This window comes from Achroia grisella, unplaced genomic scaffold, assembly GCF_030625045.1.
Source record: "Achroia grisella isolate CSIRO2021 unplaced genomic scaffold, CSIRO_AGI_Agris_v1 utg487, whole genome shotgun sequence".
Lineage (NCBI taxonomy): Eukaryota > Metazoa > Arthropoda > Insecta > Lepidoptera > Pyralidae > Achroia > Achroia grisella.
The window spans coordinates 4,095,232-4,118,389 of NW_026712891.1; the positions used below are offsets into that span (position 1 = coordinate 4,095,232).

The window sequence follows — 23,158 nt, forward strand, 5'->3', positions numbered from 1 at the left end:
TCCGATGAACAAAACAACTTTTCAAAGAAGGAATGTGTAAATCAGAAAAAAATAAATCTTGATGCGACTAAACTGTACGATCACGTAATCAATATATTGAATTGCAGGCGCCTAAACTATACTAGATAATCATTATTATGCACGAATGGTATACATATATATATGGGGAGGCGACAGAAATGAAAATATTATAATATTCCCATTTTCATTCCATTCCATCCCATCCAATTATCATCTGCTTGAAAAGTGATAAAGTGTGAAGTCAAGTGATAAATAAGTTCAAACAAAGTTCAGTAGCATCAGTCAATAAGTGTACGGATACCGTGAGTGTTGTCTATCCTGATGTTTCCTTGGACAATCCTGAAATTACATTAGAAACAGCTGGCACTTATCGACATTGACATCGCTGTACCTTTATGTACAATAAAACTATTGGTGTTAAAACTCCATTATCTATAGTAACAATGTAGTATGAAAAATACAAAATTTATTTAGAAATTTCTACTTTGGGTCTTGGCAAAAGTAAATTTGAGTACCTTGTTTTCGGCTTGGTATATTACATACGGGATAAATATATGATACAAGTAAGAATAAAAATAAGTCATACCTGTTGAAATGCTGCTGTATCCATCAGGGGTCATCAACGGAGTCTCACCGCCACTGAACATGATGGTTTATTCCCAAATATATAACACTGCACTTGGAACTACTTTTGTACAATATCAGATATGTTTTTTATATTTACATTATTTTGAACACAAGATAGGTATGCTATTTTAGTAACAATATCTATACTTTTAGATACAGTAAACATACAAAGGTCATGTATATATATTATAGTAAATATGGTGTATATGTCAAATGTTTATTAAATATAATATACTATAGGGTTCACATATGGAGACGCACAATATTTGTCTGCATGCCAAACTACATAGTTAGTGGGGCATACTGAAGATTTGTGTTTTATTGTTAAAAAGTAATTGTTTATGAATAATTTATATATAGTAATATGCGAGTATAAAATGCATTTCTGTTGCATTCAATGAAAAACCATTCTTTATGCTATAATTGTATTATTTTAGGTAGAACTTTAACTAGTATAATAAAATTAATAAAATGTCTTAATTTTACCGAAAGAAAATTGAACAAACACAACCCGTATTTTTATATGTCGCTATATGTTTTGTACTCTATTAGAAGTATTTTGACCCTCTTACATTTTATAAGTGTTCCTTGTGTGTGTTAATAATAAATAGGTATTATATGTCTGAAATGTATAGTATTCAGAATGTGAATTAATTTGTATTTGACGCTACGTTTCAATTTGTTACCGAATGTGGTTACTAAACAAACAAATATACGTAATTACTGCTGCTCCATATATATCAATATATTACATATATGCTTTCTTAATAATACTCAATATAATCTATACCTATTCTAATTTTATTATTGAATCCAAAGAAGAGTCTCTCTATCTGTTTGTTTCCTTTTCTACTAACAGTTTAATAAATTTCAGTGAAATTCGACATAAACATAGATTTTATTTCAAGAATGCAGGCTTCTATTTGAAAAAGCATACAAAATTCCCGGATAACAACTAGTTGTGTATATTATTAAAAAAAACTATAGACACCTCACAGATAAATGATATAGGTACATTATTATGATTTACTTAACAATATTTCTTATTATATTTCTTCTCTGTGCACAATTATGGGATTATTATTTTTATAATGATTAATGCTTTATTTATTTAAAAGCAATTTTTTTTTATTAAATTTCCCATAGACATATAGTCCGTGCTCTTATTAGTGTTTCTTTATATTATTATGCTAAGAATTTACAATTCAAATGTTTAATCTATGACAAATTAAAATTAAAATTTCGAGTAAAGGAAGGAAGGGAAATTTGCTACGCTTGTAATGAAGATTGGCAATTGTAGTACGGTGTTTCGAGATCAAAAGAGATTCTACTATTCAATCCCAGATTTATTTCCGCTGTTGCCTATTACATTGTTCGCGGGGTAAGTAGGGCTGACTTACCAAAATAGCGGGGGTTAATGGGCCTTTATATACTATAGCGACTAATACAGTATAGTAGTCAATAGTTGTTGTTAGGGTATACTTTTTATACTCTTCAATGAATACATAGTAATTATGGTAAACTAGTACTATTAATATAAATAAATATAAGTCCTTAGAAATTTATTTATTTTTAATTGTTATATATACTAAAATAACGGCAAGGTTTTGTATAGTAATATATATGATGAATGGAGGAAATAAAGCAGGTTTTTAATCAGAAAATTCATTCCATTGCCTCCCTCTTTTCCCTTGGGTTACATAATTTAACAGGATAGATTCAACAATATGCCTTGTCTATATTAATACTCTATATAATATTCCCACAGTTATATTTACAGTATTGCGAACATTTTCCTATCTTTATACAATATTGGTTATCAAGAAACCAATACTACTACTAACTAACAACTTGACTAACTGCAAAAGTTTTGCAGCAAAGTCCAACTGCTACTTTGCATTGAAATACAGCGTTGTTATGCAGCATCCTTGTGATATAATACTGGATGAATCGTAGTTATTATATTTTAAAATTTTATAACAATAATTAATAAATAAATTTCAATTTACATGTTGATAGGTCAATCATCAGATACTTTTATTACAATGATCTAATCTTTCAACTTATACTTAAAAACATAGGGTTGGTCATCAATACGATCAAGTTTATATTACAATTTGTTTTTATTATTGTTTGTGACAACACACATTATTATATCCTGTTTATGAAAATATCGTTATTAATGAAAGAACATATAAAATAGTTAGTGACATATTACTGATATATGTTCTTTCATTTGTTTTTTTTTTGAGATAAAATATATTGTGTATGTCTGCTTTGTGATACAATATACCTTCAGTTAAAATTTCATTAAGATCCCTTCAATCGTTTCATTGTGAAAATAAAATGCAAGAAACTATACACTTTCATATATGTACCTATATATATGTATAAGTACTATTACTAAAAGGTATTATGTGAAAATTCTTATATAAAACAAAACGATTAAGGTACTTCAATACGGACTATGCACGATATAAAAATAAGACTCATTGAATATTTTATTTCATTCACCATTTGCGTGGTGTCTAGCAAGCCATCACCTTGAGCAATTAAAGGTCAAGTTAACGGTTATGTATGAAAGGTCACGTAAACTCTAAGGTTTTCAGTGTTAATAACACTTATCAACGTTAATAATTACGAAGATCATGTTGTATAACCACATATACTTTATATTGTATTGAGACCGGAGTTTCTTGTCCTTTGAATAATTAATCTTATATTGTACAAATTTGGGACACTTCACAACAAATTTCTAAGGACTCAAGCTCTGAATCCCTAGGCAACCCCACACAGAAAAGTTTATTTATTAAATTGACCATGTCGATATACAAAAATAATACGTACTGAAAAATATTTTGTTAATAGATGTACAGTACATGTGCATAAAAATATAGCACCTTCGATTTTCATCCTACAATTGTAAAAAACTTTTAGGAAGGTGTTGCATATGAATGTAGATTGTTATAAGGGCAGAGGAAGGCCAAAAAGAGATGGATGGACTTTGTGAAAGATGATATTGTAAGAAAAAGAGTAAAAACGAGATATCGAACAGGGATGAATGGAAGAGAAAAACATATTACGCCTACCCCAAATAAATGGGATCAGATAAAGAAAAATAAAATAAATAAATGAGAATAAATCGTATTGTTTGCAAAATGAAGTACCAAAACCTAGCCGACCGAACCGAACCGAACCGAGTTCCAATTTGCAAAGATATCAATCAACAAGAATCTAGATAAAATAAAATATTGTAAAAAAGTCACCTGAAAACAATACCATTCTACAATAATATATCTTTACATTTCCCAAACATAAGTTTATATGGAATTATAACTGGAGACCTTACGATTTCATTACTGTGGCGTCCCACGGGTATCAGACTGTCATAAATCATGAGAAAATACAGCTTTCACAAGCCCGTATTTACAGTTACGTTTCTGTGTTAATTCGTCTTGGCTATAATAAAACTTGTAACTATAAATTATGAAACTCATAAAATTTGCGATTTTAATCTATGTACCTATATAGTGGATTACAGTAAGTTTAATAATATAATATACTGTATATTTGACTGAAACTATAAAACCTGAATTTTTACTCATGTTCACTTTCTAGATTCAATATGCTTTTTATGTGTATCATACTACAATTAAAGTTTTATTAAATATTATGAGGCAATTATATTTTAATTTCATTTCTTAGCTACATTTCTCAGTTGATTAATTATTTTTTAACATTGAGAGATTATAATCTTTTCAACAAAGTACAAGAGAAAATTAGAGATATACATGTCCGACTGTTTACTACTACAAACTTATATTGAATATCAGTATTTGATGGATATTATAGCTTATTGTGTTTTAAATATATCAGATACTTTACAAGTCTAAATATATTAAAACTATACACTCTCTGAACGATTAATGAAATAATAAGCGTATATAGCAACAGTTCTTGTAATTTAATGTTACAACAAATGTTAAGAAATTGATTTTAATAAACAAATTCTATTACATTATTGCCGATTCTTCACAATATAATCTTATTTTATATGTCATAACTAGACAGTAGGAGAAATATTGATACAAAATTCAAAGTGAACAAAAATTACAAATATATATGAATTTGAATTAATCATAAATCTGGAGCTCTAATGTACTTTTTACTTTCTATTTCTAATCGAGTAGTTTGTAGTGTTGTATTTCTGATGTGTTTGTGGTATTATATGTGATACTATAACAGATTCTATAAGAGATAAACGCATTTAAGATATTTGGTGATGCAGATGGTTCATACAAGATGACTGTTGAAATAAAATAATATAATAATCAATTATATGTTACTTTGTTAGTATAATTTAGAAGTTTTTATTCAAGTATAATAGAGTTTTTATATAATACATAAACAAATACTGTTTTATCATTAATTCTCTGCTCTGCTGAATAATTTTATGCTTCATGGATCACTGACGAATTCACTCACTTCATATTTTACAAGCCAAAGAACAGAAGTCGATGGAAATAGCCGAAAAACAAATTAATCATCAAAGTAAAAATGGGTGGAGCATTATTTGTTATTGCTTACTTAATTAGTTTTTTATCAAATATTTTTGTTTAACAAATTTTATGAACGTTTAAAAATCTATTTTATTTTTATTAGAACAGCACTATCGACAATATTTTCTTTTGCGATTTTTTTTCATTATAGTATTTCGCGAAAGCTTACGAAAGCACGTCAGTTCGAGCTTAGTGGTACGGCGCCACTGAACCACCCCACAAAACCACCACCATGGGGCGGTATACCACCTCGTTCGTGGTGGGTTTACGACATGAAACGAGGAAATAAATTAATTGGATGTAACTTTATATAACTACTAGTGTCTGACCCTGGGTGATCATAATGTGAGTTTAGTATATATTAACATAAAAACCTATGTTACTCTGGTATAGCATGTCTTTCAAACAGTGAAAGAATGGGGGAGGGGATTAATAATGGTGAAATGTAAGGCAGGTCGACCTACACTTGGAAACCATTGTGGTTAATTCCTGATGATTCATTGAGCTGATTGCCCTGACTTAATGCGTATATCATTTTCCTCCTCCAGGGTTTATAGTACTCATGCGAGCTTATACCCTTAGCACAGGCAGGAGTACCATTTCATCTTTATCAATAAAAATATACCTGAAAGAATTTTATATATAATTACCGAACATTGTGTTGTGTTCAAAGTTTACTCTCTTCATAACAAAACCTGAAAAACCAAAAACACTTCATAATATTACCATCGATTCGTAACAGATAATTACGAGAACATAAATATTGTATTACATATTTCATACAACATAAATATCATACACATATATAATACTCATTTTGCTCTGAAAACCACAATATCAGTTTAGTAACTTAATAATGTTAAAAGCACTAGGTTAGTTAGTTAGTTTATGCAATATTTTACAAACTTTTTTTCATTAGGTCACGACAAGCTACATGTGCACTGGACACTGCAGAGATTCGTGATATTCATGATTGTAGAAAACGAGGATAAAATCTACCCCTGGATACCCCACAGAACCTTATCTAGTAACAAACTAGGCAAACTTTATATTATAATGGATACCTCATAAATAGATTTACATACTCGTATTATTATTTTTGTAAACTTATCATCCTATAGGCATATAAAATATTTTACCAATCATATACTCATATATAGTTTATATTTTATGGGAATTGTACCCTGGCCATTGGAAATAAAGCAGTACCTACACTAAACGGCTCCGCCACCGTGGTCAAAATGATCAACCCGGATCGTTTGATATTCCAATTAGCAACAAAAACATTCTTACATGATGATAATTGTACTTAAGTACTGATTATACCGATGATTAAATCTGTTGTTACAATATACACGGCCCGATAAACGATTATAGTTCAATGTGTAACATACGTACATTGTGTATGTGTATATCTTAATTAGAATATTAAATTTTATGCATGGTACATAAGAACGTTTTTTAATCAACTGAACATTTACTACACACATGAAATAATTAACACTATTTTATGTGAAATTTTAATTAAAACAATACCATTGTATCATTCAATTATACAAAATATCAATACTGAATGTCACGACTTAAGAAGTTTTTCACGTTGTTTGATAAACGAAATATAAAATTTTATAAAAATAGAAATAAGATACACTAAAGATAAAATTATTATATAGTTACTATTAACATAATAGATAACATTCAAGTAAGTAACGTATGGGTAATATCGTACTAGTGTTATAAACGCGAAAGTTTGTGAGAATGGATGGATAGATGTGAATGAAACTTTACAATAATATACTTATACATCAGAACAGATGAAACCGCGAGCAGAGCTAGTATTAATATGAATATGAAAAGGATAGTAAATAGATTAGATTGGCTTATACAGATTAATATGTCATTAGAGCCTTTGTAGACAAGTCGAAACTTGTGTAGACATTTATTAATAAGATCATATACCTGTACAGTATGATAAAATAAATAAAGAATAGAACAGATTGCTGGTGTAGTTAGCAATTCAAGTAATCGTCATTGGAAATAATGGCATAATAGAGTTCTCACAAATATATCTGTCTGTGTATTTTTCTTAAGTTATCACGGCTAAACGGCTGAATGAATCTTAAAGTTGATATTCAGATAAATTTCATTACGAGAACGTAGAGTGTTTTTTATCTCGAAAGATAATCTAGAAAGGGGTGAAAGTTTATGCAAATGAAAACGCGGGTAATAGCTAGTGCTCTATAAAAGTGCAATGGCTTAATTGCCCTGGCATTATATAACCCGTTGTCATAGCAATTCCTTAACTAACGGTTTAGAGTACTTTTCTCTCAGCAATGGTCGCCAAAAATGAAAACTCCCTTTAGTGCTTCCGTCGATTTTTAACCGTACCGCCAAAAGTGGGAGCTTCTAAATTCGACTCTATTTTTGTTATAGATAATTTGACTTTAATAACGCTAGCTGTTAAACCCACAGCTATAAATTCTGATGGTCACATGTCCTAGTAGGTACAATACAAACACTTGTTTTTATGAACATATCATATGTCTGTCTGGGTGATATATTATATTGGTGTATTGCTTATATGTATATTCAATGGAGTTTACACTCCCTCGTTAAGTTCTTTATAGGAACAAGTAATACATGTTTATGGTAAAAGTGAAACTTCTAGAAAAATGGCTATAAGTCTGAAAGGAAGCTTAGTGTTCCATAGCTGTAGCATACTCAATACAATCCCAAAGAAAAGAGAGAAAGGAAAGAGTTTGTAGCAGAAGAAATCAGTTGCGAAGCAAATGTATCGGAATGAGATGAAAAAACAGAGCAATGGCGAAAATAGAAAAGTTAGTATAATAAAAAGGTAAAAAAAATGCTTGTTCAACTGATAAAGGTAACTAGGTAACTATAGAGGTAGGTATAACCTGTATACTCTATAACTGCATCTTGTTACTGGCGCTGAGTCAATATATAGGAATAAATAGGAATTACCTGGTTAGAAACAATTAATAAGGTTTTGCCACGTTACATAAACCAAACAACTTTGGTTTGGCATAATTTTGGATGTGTTGATAACATTAGCCAAAAGTGCTGTTAGTTAGTTCATAATTAGTGCTCCCTACAAACAAAGTTTGGTAAAATCATAGTCTATCATTCTGTCTAGTAAGTTGGCAACCTATTTCATTGATAGTTATAAAAAAATAAAAACACTGATAAGTATTATACCACTTAATAATACAAGACGCGATTTCTTCGATTTTGTTATCGGGCTGTAGAGAGTCTAACTCGCATTAGCCTGATTATAAGTGGCACGACATGATAACAAGAATGACACACTTATTATTTTATATTCTCTATAACAATAAACATGAACGAAAATAAACACAGTATTCGTTATGAATTTCCTTAATTGATAATGAATATTGTAATTAGAATTCACCTAACTCATTTGACAGTTCATGGAAATAACAATATCTAAATATGTGCATGTATGTACGAGTATAAAATTAAATAATAAAGAAATTTTTAGGCAATATATGTTTACGTTTACCTCGGGACATTTAAAGCTTGAAAGATGATTTAATGAGTTTTATTTCTCCTAATTAAAGCGAATAGTGCAAAATTTAAAAAAATTATATATAGATTATAAAGGTTTGTCACAATACCAAGTCAAGTGGGGGATTGAGCGTCGGGGGATGTTTAGTAAATAAAAAAGACAATTACGGAACTGAGTAATCGTTGCTATTAAAGTAAAAATCAGAAAACATTTTTCCAACCTTCTATATCAAATCGATTAGTGGCAGTCTCCACTTGGTACGAATGTATAATAATCATTTTCTGATTTTTACTTTAGTTCTCAGAGATAATTACTAAATTTCATTCATATTATTTTAGCAATAGAAATAGAAATATTCTTTATTCAAACAAACTCAATACAAACATTTTGAATAGTCATATTTTTTTTATTCTACTACTTATTTGGAACTCTTACTTAATTCTCTTACTCATCACAAGAAGAATGAGTAAGAAACTTGTGTGTGGCTCTGTTGAATATTACTTGAAATAAATAATTACACAATAACAAGTAAGAGGTATGCGATAATCAACACTGAAACCGCTACGCACTTATTCCTAGTGCAATCAGATAATATTGTCAGCGCTATGAATTTTAAGTGTTTGTAGTTTATTTATTTTATGTAGATTAACTGTATATTTTTTATGTTGCTAATCATATTGAATTTTCTTTTGCCAATTAATAGCCTTATGAATTCTATCACTGACTTTTGCCCTGTATGTACATATATATGTATATGTAGATATTATATAAGTAACTTAAACTCGTGATGCTGTTATAAATGCGATATACATCTATAATTAGTATTAATCGTGTAATTATATAAGTGTGACTATCTTATTTTATTATCGTGAAATGATATTAATGGATTTACACCTATCAGTACTGGATATAAATACATGAGACTATGAAGTAGAATTCAGGGACAAACATCTTCAGATCTCTAATTTATTATGAACTAGCTACTCGCCCGGGCTTCGCATGGGTGTACCTACATGTATTATATAAATAAACTTTCCTCTGGAATCACTCTATCTTCAAAAATCGCTTCAAAATCTGTTGCTTAGTTTTAAAGATTAAAGCATATTAAAGATGTAATTAGCTTCTCGACCCGGCTTCTCACGGAAGTACATGTATTATAAATATAAACCTTCCTCTTGAATCACTCTATCTACTTAAAAAAAAGCTCTTCAAAATCCGTTACGTAGTTTTAAAGACTTAAGCATACATAGGGACAGACAGCGACAGCGACTTTATTTTATACTATGTAATGATAAAATGTATAATTATATAGGAATGAATCAAATAAATTGAAAATTGTTAGACATAACAAGCCTAGTTCGTCTTTATAATAAAATTTATCTTCAAGTCTCATTAAGATCCGATCAGTCATTCAGCAGTGAATATAGATAACAAACAGACAGGCATACTTACAATTATGTTATATTACTATGGATTATGATATTTATCATAAAATCCTAGGATTGATAGAATAGAAAATCTAAGATCTATCACATTATTTGATACATTTATATAGCTAAGTTAATTGAAATATAATTTAATATAACTCAAGAGATTTTATACAGCGCCTGAGAGACAGAGAGAGTAAACAGTTTGTTATAGGTATTATTAGTAGAATAATAATAATAATTTTTAATTACTAAGGTTTCTTAAGGATTGTATTTTTAATATATTTTAATTTTAGTTATAAGAGAAACTACGGTCGCTGAAGGTAAAGACATATATTTCAAAAATGACAAATAATAGAACAATAGAAAATGGATTTTAAATATATATAAAAAATAAAATAAAAGTCTAAGAAGGTGCATCGTGCACAATAATAGTAGAATGTATGGCGGTGAACTAAACCACTACACCACAAATCACTATATAATATAGTGCTTTGAAAGCACTATATTAGCATTACATATAATATAGCATAATTATAGTTTACAGTAATGTGCGAACTCTAAGTACCTTAATATATTGTTAAGTTGCGTACCCTTCTTTCAATTAATTATATGATTATACCTACTATGAATATTATGTTATCTGTGATTATACGAAGTTCTCCTGATTTGTATGATTCCAGTGAACTCTATTAAAACCTATTGACCTTTAGCACCGACATTAAGCTCTCGCAAAGTAAATTATTTATAACCTGAATAGTTAGTTACGTATTTACCATTTATTTACATTTTTGTTTATAAGAAAGTAAAAAGATGTACATTATTATTTGTGAGTATGGATAGATGGGTATTTGTTACTCTTTCGCGCAAAAACTACTGAAAATATTTTGATGAAACTTTACAGTAATATAGATTAGGGTATTTATCATTACTTTTGAAATAATAATTTTATTTATGTTTGTATTTTTACATATATACCATATATGTAGAATATGTTAATTTATTTAAATATTTAGATTATATTGTAATTGTTGTTTTGCTTTTTAATATTTGATGTACATAATGCTTTATGTAATTGTAGAGGAACAATAAATAGTTTTTCATTTATTCATTGTGTATATTATAAATGAAGTTTTTGTAGTCATCATTGACCTTTGATACAAAGAGTTCTCCGGAAGGTTGACATAAGAAAAATGAAATTAGCGATCAAACGGCGTTTTGGTAGGAACTTACTTTTATTTTAATATTTTCTTGTGTCATTTGCTTTCAATGTTGGTAAGAATAATGTAAATAGTGTAACAAAGTGTTATAAATATGAATAAATGAAACGTAAACATATTTCAGAATCAGTATATTTATTCTTACACAATAATATTGTAATTTAATGATTACAATATGGATAAATTAGTTATAATCCGCATAGTCTATATTTATTGTTAATGCAATAAGTGTAGAATATGCGAATATTTCAATTGTATGATTTAAGCGTTGTTCTGGATCCAGGTAGTGTAGCGGGAGACACGAGCGTTGACGCCAGGGTAGCGAGCAAGAGCGCACTGTACACCCCAAGAACAAACACCGACGACGACTCTGTTGTGGTAGAGAGGACCGCCAGAATCACCCTGGCACTGGTCGCGACCGCCGACATCCAACCAGCCGGAGCACAACATGTTGTCGGTGATACCAAGTCCAAGCTCGGCGTAGCGGCTTCTGCAGGTAGCTTGGTTGATAGTCCAGATTTGTACGTGGCGAAGCTGTTCAGAACCAGGTCCACCGAACTAAAATAGAATATAATACTCCATATTAATACAGTTATATTATTACATCCATGTTATAGGTTAGATCTTCCTTCCTTCCTTCCTACCTTCTTTGATTTTCCACTTAAGAACCACTGTATTTACATTTTGCGTATTCCTATTACAAAATTAATGAACAACTCGTAAAATAAAGTGATCTTTAGATTTAAATTAGATTAAATAAAGTAACTCCTATGTATTGTACTCACGTCGATGACCATATTTGAAATTGTCTATGACTACCCTAGCTGGGATATCCACTGTGAAGATATACTTACAGATGTGGCACCCCATCCAGCAGCCCATACGACTTGATTGTCAGCAAGATTGTAATTGGAACCAGCTATGGTAGCGGGCTGAATAACGTTGGTGTATCCAATGTTTGAAGCAAGACGCAAGATAGAAACATCATTGTCTTGGGTTCCACTGTTGTAACTGCCGTGATTGATGATGGAGGCAACATTATAGACAACACCACCGCTGTTAGCATTGGTAGAACCAACGCGAACACGCCATCTGTTGGCTGGGTCACCACTGTAAGAAGTGGATAAGTATTAGTAACATATACCAATATACCAAAGTATCACGTTGACAATCAGCTCATATACCACTCCAGTTATAAATTAAGAAATCCGAAAATATTTGCAAATTTTTAAGGTTTATTCAACATATTATCAATTCACTTATCAACACGCGACTATGTATTTTTAGACATACGTATTGCTACAATATTAACACTATATATGCAACTGACACGAATGGATTTTAAAATTTGTTTCATTCATTATAAGAAGATAAATATAGCAAGTTCGTTTAACATTTGTGGTATTAAATATTTTGCCGAACATTTATTATGTAATGTAACTCGTAATTTGTATAAACTTACACAAAGCAGTGGGCAGCAGACAAGACGGATCTGTTGTTAATGATGGATCCTCCGCAGGATTGGCTGAATGTTGATCCGTTCCATGAGTACAGCAGTGAGGCGATCTCGGGGTAGCTGTTGATGTTGGTAACTGAGCCACCAACGATACGCTGTGGGCTCCTGGGTACAGCTAAAAGTAACAAGATGAAGAGTTGAAAAGATGATGAGTTGATTTCTTAAATAATAATTTCTAAGTGTTTACTACATTATTAACTTTATTATATACTATTAAAATATTGTTTCATATAAGTATTAAGAAGTCACATTTAATTTGTATTAATTATATTACAATGTTTCGTTTTTTATTTCAAATGATATGTAAAAACCCTATTTTAAGTAATAGTACTTTGAATTAAACATCGAACCTAATCACATTACATCTTATACAGTAATTATAATATAATTGATGATAGTAATAAAAAAATCATTGCAGCATTATAAGTAATACAAAAGTGGAAAATATTTTATATTATTTAAATATATTAATTGAAAATATAGTCCTTTTGGAGAATATAACATCTGTAAGATTTAATAAGCTAGATATTTAAATGTACTGCAATATATATGTATGTATATACACATATATGGTGTCATATAAGTATATAAAGCTCGTAACTCACCTGCGACGGCAGCGATGACTGTCAACCAAACAACTAGGAAACGCATTTTGTCTTCTTCACTTAACTGAAAAGCAATCGCAAATACTCGATATTTATACCATTTCAAACGTATCACTGTAATTGCTATCTTATATAATCAGATTGATTTTATTAATCTACATAATATAAATTATCATTTTATACCTTTAAAACACCGAGTCAAAAACCCCTTTCCGATAACGATATTTATAAAGGTTTTCCCTGTATTATTACGAATTAACAAAATATCACGCAGGTACTGAAATTATTACGTTGAGTCTCAGACTTGGTACGAGTGTTTTAATAACAACACCAGTTTTGTTAAACAAGTTGTAAATTTAGAAATAAAATTTGGAACAAAATTAGAATATATTCCAGAAAATAAATAAATTAGAATATTCAGTTTTTGTTTTTATTAAAATGTGGATTAATTGATCAAATTTTAGGGACGATAAGAAATTTCAGGGTAATTTATTGTATTTATAGGGAAGACAAACGACGTACAAAGAGATTATATTTACGGAATCCGAATTATTATTGTGTGTTGTACAGTGTTTTATTATTACATTGTGTATGATGAAAGTAAATAAGTGCAAATAGTTTTGTTAAAATTTAAATAAATACATTACATTAAAAATATTTCCTTTAAACTTATTTTAAACATATACTTGTTTTAATTTATTTGACTATTTACGTTAATATTAATGTAAGTTATATATGAAAATAAAAAGGGATATTTTGTGAATTTTGCTGTTTGAATTAAGTTTACCAAATATAATAACTATTTGGTAATCTATGATGTCCTTGTGTAACAAATTTCATTCAAATCCATCCAGTGTTGAGTGACATATAGTACATTTTAATAATAGAATATCACAGTTACAACGTTAAGTAGAAATAATTCAATGAAATAAAAATTCATTAATTTTTATCCACTTTTCGTATTTATATAGATATTATGGTTTTATAAACTTTTCTTTGTATTGAAGTTTGAATAGTGAGTAAATCTATATTTTCTTTTCATTCTTCTCATTCGTACACAGGTTTTATTGTATTTATATGTGAAGTGATGTAAGAGTCGTAGATAAAACTTTCTTCTATAGTGACACTACAAATGCTAATCATGGGTCATGCAGTACGTTTGTAGTGTTTGTTATTCATATTATATGCATTAAAAAAATACTTGTGGTGACAGATCTTGTGAGGTAATTGACGGAAACTATTTTGTATTTTTTTTATTGTCTATGAATTTTATAATTAAAATCTTTACGATTTGACCTTTGGCCTTAGTAAAATATTTGCGACAATACGGTACTCTCTTTTGTTCTAATCCTTAATATCACTTAGTATTTATACTGTTCCGTACAGGAATTTTATCATTCCAATATAATATTCTAAAGCTGTATTCGGCAGCTTTGCACAATTGAATTCGGTTAAAAAGTATCCTACGCTATGCTATGCTATGTACAATGCTAATCTAGGTATATCTTAGGTAGGTATGCTCATTCTATACATAAAATTTGATTCATATCCGTTTAGTAATTTTTAGTTCAAAGAGATTAATAGGATTCCACATTATCAATCGGTATAAAAACAAATATTAAGACTATGTACATATATTCTAAGGATTTTATTCATTACTAGCTTTTGCCCGTGGCTACGCTCGCGTTAATTTATCCCCTTAGGGGTGGAATTTATCAAAATCCTTTCTTAGAGGATGCCTACGTCATAGTAGCTTTATGCATGCAAAGTCTCAGCCCGATCGGTCTAATATTGATAAAGTTTCATTCAAACTTTCATCCCCTATTTTATTCCCTTGAGGGTAGAATTAATCAAAATCCTTTCTTAGCGGATGCCTACGTCATAACATCTACCTGCATGCCAAATTTCAGCCCGATCCGTCCAGTGGTTTGCGCTGTGCGTTAATAGATCACTATGTCAGTCACCTTTGAGTTATATATATTTAGATTATTCAATTTACCTAATACCATAAATACTCATTCACTCTTTATTATTGTTACTTTTTCACTATTGTTATATACTAACAGGCATATTTTTACTTTTATATTATATTAGCTGTACCCGTGGTTTGACCCGCATGAAATTTATAGGTATGGTATAGCTTCATCCGTTTCCGAAAATCCGTTCAGTAGTATTTGTGTGCAAGAGACATGCATCCATCCAAACTCACAAACTTTCGCGTTTATAATATTAGTAAGATTAATGATTTCATAAAAAAAAAATATAAACTAATCTAGTTTAGATTAGGTTATTACTAAAATGAAAATACACTTTTTAATTGTTATTTAGTTTATAACTACCTAAAATGAATCAAAAATGTAAAAAGTGTGTTGTCACTTTGAACTTGTTTGTTTATTTATATGCATATATCTATCGAGAGCATACGATGTAAATGAAGGATATGTCGGATTCTGGATTTTAATGCAGTTTTTTTTTATTCGTATGTTTTCGTATTATATAAATCCCGTAAATAATATTATCTTTATGAGATGTAATGAGAATAGTAAAGAAACTGATGGGCCACCTGACAGTAACCGACGCCTATATATAAGAACAACACACAAGTCACCCCCAAGATACCATTAATGCGTTGCCATTTCAGAAGACTAAGATGTCATACCTCTTATTCTGTGATTTCACTGTGTTATCTCACTCCTCAACCAAAACACAGTTTAAAAAGTAAGGAAAGTGGTGGATATAATACGTGAATAGAAATACCTATGAAGACGACTTTTCACGAAGTCTACCATTGTAAATTAGTATATCTCTTCATAAATTTAAAGCGCACTTTTAGTTTTCAGTAAAGGATGATTGCACGGAGGCGACCAGCAGTAATTAAGGCATTTGACGGGCTTGGTGGCCTAGCAGTGTAGCACACCTCTTTACTTCAAACGGTCTCGGGTTTGATTCCTCGCACGGCACAAACATTTGTATTCATGAGTATGATTATTTGTATAGGTCTGGGTATTTTCTATAGTATGTATGTATTTACAAAAAAAAATCTATGTATTTGTACCTATCAGTTATCCAGTGCCCATATCACAAGCTTTAGCTAGTTTAACTGGGTCTAGATGATGAGATTATAATTATTATTAATTAAATAGAATATAAGTAAACTGTATGGATGCCTCATTAATTAATGCTACCAATAGTTTGGTCTGATAGTGTTTTGTTTTTAATGATATGTTGTAAGTAGTCGTCAATTAGCAGCGCACGAATGGTGATGCGGGTAATGCATTTTGTGATGCTGTTTATGTATCATATCATATAATTAACAGTTTTACTACTTTCCATTAGCGCCAGTATGTTTGCTATTCTTGTCTCATATTTTTTACACTATTTGTAATACTGCATCAATGTAACATATACAACAATCAAGACCGGATTTTTATCCTTATTTTATAGATTAATTTGATTGCACTCGATGATACAGGCTTAGTGGACAGGGTTCAATAGTGCCATAAATGACAGAATATGGTCATTTATTAATATATATGCTTGTAGTATTAGTGTATTATATCTGTTATGTAATTATGTAATGTATATAAAACCATTCTTCATATAATTTACAGAATTACTTAGTAAGTTCTTAAGTATATTGGATGAAATTTATTCACTGAGATGGGATTATATGTTTGGAATATAATGTCTAGATGATGTCAGATGAAAACATGTAGTTAATAATAATAAAAACTATTTATATTAATGGGCACAAAAAGTATAAGTACAAAAGAACACTATGCATAGATGTCCTTATAAAAGACCGTCTTATCGTTTAAAAACAATGTTCTACACACAAACACTACAGACAAACTGGTAACTATGTATATTACAAATTAATACTTGTAATAATAGTTTTATATATCTGAAGAGAAATATTTAATTTTATGTTTGTAATGTTATAGATACTCAAAAGTATTGATTGAAATTGATCATAACATTAATTATCAAAATCAAATCAGATATTGAAAATTAATGTTATAATCAATTTAAATCAATCTCTTATTATACATTTTTATATTATACATACTTCATGCATACAGGAGATTAGGTTTTATATTACCACTTGTCATGTTCACATTTTGTTTTTTTATATTGTATTTTTAAATTCGACTTAAAAAGAATTTTTGATAATACCACGTTTTATTTTTATTGAGTTCAGAAATTTTACCATTTTTTTTGACAGTTAAATTATCACGTTTGTAATATAATATATGTAAATAATTATTATATATATATATACATGTTCACATTGATATTAGACGTTTTGATAATATTAAACAGTTTTGAATTTTTTAAGCCATAATATAATATATGTAGTTAGTTAGACATTAAATAAAACGAAATCGAATATAAAATCAAAACAATTGTATATTTAATAAGTCTTAAACATTATTTTTAACTGTTAAATAATATATAATACTTTATTACTAACAATAACTTCAGACTAGACAGGTGTTAAAATATTATAATTTAAGCATTTCCTTGTATCCAAGCAGTAAAGCGCGAGACTCGAGCATTGACACCAGGGTAGCGCGGGAGAGCGCACTGCACACCCCAAGAACAAACGCCAACCACGACTCTGTTATGGTAGAGAGGACCCCCGGAGTCACCCTGGCACTGGTCGCGACCGCCGACATCCAACCAGCCGGAGCATAACATGTTGTCGGTGACAACGAGGCCGAGCTCTGAATAACGGTTCCTGCATGTCACTTGGTTGATGGTCCATATTTGCACATGTCGAAGTTGTTCCGAACCAGGTCCACCGTACTAAAATAGAAAAATAAATATTACTATTCGTATCTTTATATTTATTACCATAGTTGGAATTCATATACTGAGATGATCTTCTATTAACAAAAACATAAGACCCCAAGTACAGTACTTAGTGGATAAACAAATGCCAGCGATATAATTTCGTACTGTTGAGATTCTTTAACTTAGGGAAAAATTTGAGTTACATTGAGAAAAAAATAAAAGAAAAAGAAAGTTAAAATAAAAGAAAGTCCACGATATTTTTACTGAAGTTCAGCCCTTCAAATGAGCTATATACACTTTCAATTAATTTGATAAAATGTTTTACTTATGATTTTTAAAAGGACACTAAAAATAGTTTAAGGTAAACTAAAATTACAGATATAAAAATACTAGGGAACTTACAGATATGGCACCCCATCCGGCTGCCCAAACGATTTGATTGTCGGCAAGGTTGTAGTTGGCACTAGCTATACTCGCAGGTTGGATGACGTTGCTGTATACAATGTTTGAGACGGTACGCAGGATGGAGATGTCACTGTCTGCATTATATGAATTGTAGTACGGATGGTTTAAGATGGCAGCAACATTGTGGATAATACCACCACTGTTAGCATATGTGGAGCCAACGCGAACTCGCCATCTATTAGCTGGATCGCCACTGTAAGAACAGGATTAGATATTTAATTATTTGTGGTATACCTAGATAAATCTTCATCTCCATCTTATCTACAACCAAGCAAATAGCTTTGTAAAATTGATTTTGGTTAAAGGCAGTGAAAGAATATTTTATACAGTCACTTTAGTTCTCCGAAATGGTAAACCAGGAGAGATATCAAGGGCTTCATAGAATAATGAGATGTTCATAGTTCTGTTTAAATATCGACGGTTACCACTTACCCTCAGGTAAGACAATAAGATTGTTTGCCATTTCACTTACACGATGAAGTGGTGTTACATTACATTACATTACATTACATTACACGATGAAAAAAAGGCGTGTATGTACAATACCAGTACATAAAGGATTGTCAGACCTTTCTATTCGACAGGGACTAGTCCATGAACCCGTGTAACTGGGTCTTATAAAGCTTATTATCAATGATCATATTTTGTCTGTTATCAGTTTAATAGTTCTTGGTCATATTCATATATATAGAGGCTTGATATTTTAAAGTGCCCAAGCCCTTCAATAGATTAGATATAGTCCTGATTAGTCATAAGATTTTACTAACAAGATACAAACTTGTAGCCATAAAAGTAGTTTTTTAGTTATCGGTTATCAAATTTCAGCCCCGAAAGTGTTGTGAATATTTAATGATGGTAAACAAATTGAACTAAATTAATTCAAGAGAAGTCAGTAATTTTCTTTGTCCTTTCTTCATTAAAAACAATATCCCTAAGGCCATTTTAATAAAACTTTAAATAATAATCGTCATAGTGGTCATTCATTGCCTTGGCTTTATCCCATTATTTGGGGCGGTGCAGTATGTCATCCTTTTCCACTGATCCCTATCAGTAGTTATATCTGAGCATACTCTCCTTTTAGTCATATCGTCTTTCACACAATCCATTTATCTATTTTTGGTCGTCCTCTCCCTTTTTTTAAATTGTATTTAAAAAAGGGAGATGCTCTTAAATAGCTGCAACACAGTTTTTATAAACTAATGTAGTTGTTTACATTTTATAATTATAACTTTGTTTTTGGTTTAAATAAATTCTTTAATTATTTAATTCTTTTCATCTATCCACGTCCATATTATATATTTCTTCAAGACATGATCCAAAACATTAAATCTAAAATTACATTTAATAGATTGCGTTTATAAATATTTGTTTGAATTAACTTACATAAAGCAGTGAGCAGCAGACAAGACAGATCTGTAGTTAAGGATGGATCCTCCGCAGGATTGGCTGAATGATACACCATTCCATGAATACAAGAGAGAAGCGATCTCAGGGTAAGTATTGATAGTAGTCACTGAACCACCAACTATACGCTGCGGGTTCCTTGGTACAGCTGAAAAAAGTGTTTTTTATAATATAGTTATAATTAACTTTGTTATTAGATACTATAATATATAAGTAATTAATTAGGGCGAAAATCTTTCTGTTACAGTATTTTCTATTGAAATTAACTATTATTTCAATAAAAATACTTGCCAACTCAATTTTCTGACTATTACAGATCAACAAAAAGTTACAACAACTAAGTTACAACGACTACAACAAAAATACATACAATATGTATTTTTGTTGTAGTCTTAATCGTTTATTTTTACATTAATAAAAAATACCTTGTTCCTTAATGTTCATTTTGTCAAATAAAATAACAATAAATATATAATATAACTTACCTGCAACAGCAGCGATAATAGTCAAACACACAAATATGGAACGCATTTTGATTTTGACTCGTCACTTCAGTTCTGAACACCTAACACAAACACCCAACATATATATTAGTGTGATGATATCATTTTAACAGATATCTATTGTAATCAGATTATCTATAATTTATTATTGTACAAGTAGTTATATGTATCAGGTAAATAAAACTATTAATTTTATTAATCCACATAGAATGATGATATTAAAAAAAAACCCTTTCACAATAATAGTATTCATTTTTCCTGTATGGTCATGAAAGTGTAATCCGTATCTAAAATTTTGTTTACAATTATATTGCAACATCACGATGCTAAAGCATGTGGACATAAGAAACTTCAACAATCATATTTCGTACTTTACCCTATTAATATGAATGTGATTGTAAAGATATAACAGATTTAAGAACACATGGAATATTTATTACTTGAGTTCAAACAGGCAAAGCCGCATGGCCACTGCCGCTGCCGCACAGACAGTATCTCGAATAACAAAAGCAAATATTGCCTAAGATCAAAAATAACGTTAAATTATAGTATATATAGTAATATACGACTAGTATATTAAGTAACGTTTGTCTCAATAAATTAGTTAATTATTATTGTTATTCTTCGATATTTTTTCGTAAGTCATTTATTTCCATTCACATTTGTTTAATAATATTTATTTATAGCTTCCCCGCTTGGTGTTATTTAGTAAATAATTTGGTGTTTAGCATACAATAATATCACGAAGTCGATGGCAAGGCTATTATGAAATAAATTTGCATGTCATCTAGATAAGGCCATTCATAAATATATTCTGTACCTTATTAAAGTATATAGAATAAAGAAACTTTATAAAAGTAAACATATTTACTAATAGATCAATATTAGCTAATTTTAATAAGACACTCTGGTTAGTAATTAGAAGTAAGTGCAGTACAATATGCAATATAATACTTCAAAGATATAGTTCCGATTGGTATCAAATCTATATCGTTTAAAATGTAATCATTAAAAAGATAACTGCGATAAAAATGTATGTGAAGCAATTGTTGTACAAAAGTACAATAACTAAGTAGTTACTAATAATAATAATAATGAACAGTTAATGAATAGAACAAGTGTAAAGAAATGTCGCTTTTTTAGTGAATCGATCTGTACACCTGGGGCTCTAAAACGTCATTATAGGTACACGAGACATAACCGATTTTGTTTTCTATAACTTACTGATCAAAATGTAATTCCTGCTCTGTTTTTATTAAGCTTTCAAAATAAAAGGCCTAAATTATGGTAATAAAAATTATTCCAATAATTTATGGTAACAATATTTTGAGAACCACTTAATTAAACTCTTAAGTAAGAACCCCAAAGATTCTCAAAATATAAATATATAGAAATAGAGGTGTTTATTTTCTTCTCATTGTGCTATATACAGGGTTAGACCTAAAGAGTACATTAAGCCAAAAGACTAATGATAGTGTACTTTTAAAGCTAATTGTTCCCCAAAAAAAAAAGTAAACTGAACATAATTTTTAACACCTTCGTAGAAATTGTGTGATTACGTAACCAATTTAGTACGAAAGTTATGTTTTCTTTTCGATTTCCACTTTGCTTCTTCATTATAGTTACTTTATCGAAAGGGATATTCCACTCAGCTGTTGGCTTGCTTTATCCTTACTTTACAACTAACCCCATACAAGATAAATAGGTATTATAGGAATAGGCGGGATTTTACTCGTGGGATTCTTGGACTGTAGTCAAGGCACATCCTTGACTGTGGTCAAGGCAAATCCTTGACTGCAGTCAAGGTACTCCCTTGACTACAGTCTAGAGATCCCACGCATGTGAACTCCCAAGTAAACTAACCACCGTTCAAGTGTACGTGAACAAATGTCACGAGACGACCGTGACCGCGTAGCAACCCCGTCCTTGTTACTGTTACGATCGTTGTCGACCTAATAGGTCAATGTATCGATCCAACATACTAATGGTGATTGCAATCTACAACAGTTTTGTAGCAACTTGTAGATTTGTAATACGATAACAATGAAATTCTGATACATTTCAATATGATCATATTAATTCATTCATTTATCTAGGTTATTTCATAATAACTAAGGAAAAAATAAAACAATAAATAGACATATCACTCAGCGCTATCAAGTTCCAAACTAAGTAGACATCAATGGTATGGTATATAGATACCATTCTGAATAGCACTACGGACATCATGTTGTCACATAACGCCTGTTATACCACTCATTTTACCTAAATGCCGTCTGCACAAAATCAGTAATTTATTCTACGGTAATTGCGTAAGATTTTATAATAAACTGCCAGAATCTACACTAAATCTCACAGAGAGGCAATTCAAATCTTATATTAAACAATTTGTGTGTAAGAAAGCCTATTACAGGATAGACGAATTCATAGATGACAACATATCAAGTAAATAATTAGTTTATTAGCA

General features: G+C 30.0%; 3 protein-coding genes across 5 annotated transcripts in view; all 3 read right to left on the minus strand.

Moving 5' to 3' along the window:
- LOC131846023 (solute carrier family 12 member 6) overlaps nucleotides 1-23,158 on the minus strand; it is a 334,208-nt gene that overhangs the window by 147,497 nt on the left and 163,553 nt on the right. The window lies entirely within an intron of this gene.
- LOC131846027 (trypsin, alkaline C-like) lies at nucleotides 11,562-13,586 on the minus strand. Its single transcript, XM_059195237.1, has 4 exons — nucleotides 13,523-13,586; nucleotides 12,864-13,032; nucleotides 12,256-12,511; nucleotides 11,562-11,959 (listed from the first exon to the last, which is right to left on the minus strand). Exons 1-4 carry the CDS (start codon nucleotides 13,566-13,568, stop codon nucleotides 11,663-11,665), a joined length of 768 nt encoding a protein of 255 aa, XP_059051220.1. The 5' UTR covers nucleotides 13,569-13,586; the 3' UTR covers nucleotides 11,562-11,662.
- LOC131846028 (trypsin CFT-1-like) lies at nucleotides 17,913-20,770 on the minus strand. Its single transcript, XM_059195238.1, has 4 exons — nucleotides 20,674-20,770; nucleotides 20,168-20,336; nucleotides 18,722-18,977; nucleotides 17,913-18,331 (listed from the first exon to the last, which is right to left on the minus strand). The coding sequence occupies exons 1-4, from the start codon at nucleotides 20,717-20,719 to the stop codon at nucleotides 18,035-18,037; spliced, it is 768 nt and encodes a 255-aa protein (XP_059051221.1). The 5' UTR covers nucleotides 20,720-20,770; the 3' UTR covers nucleotides 17,913-18,034.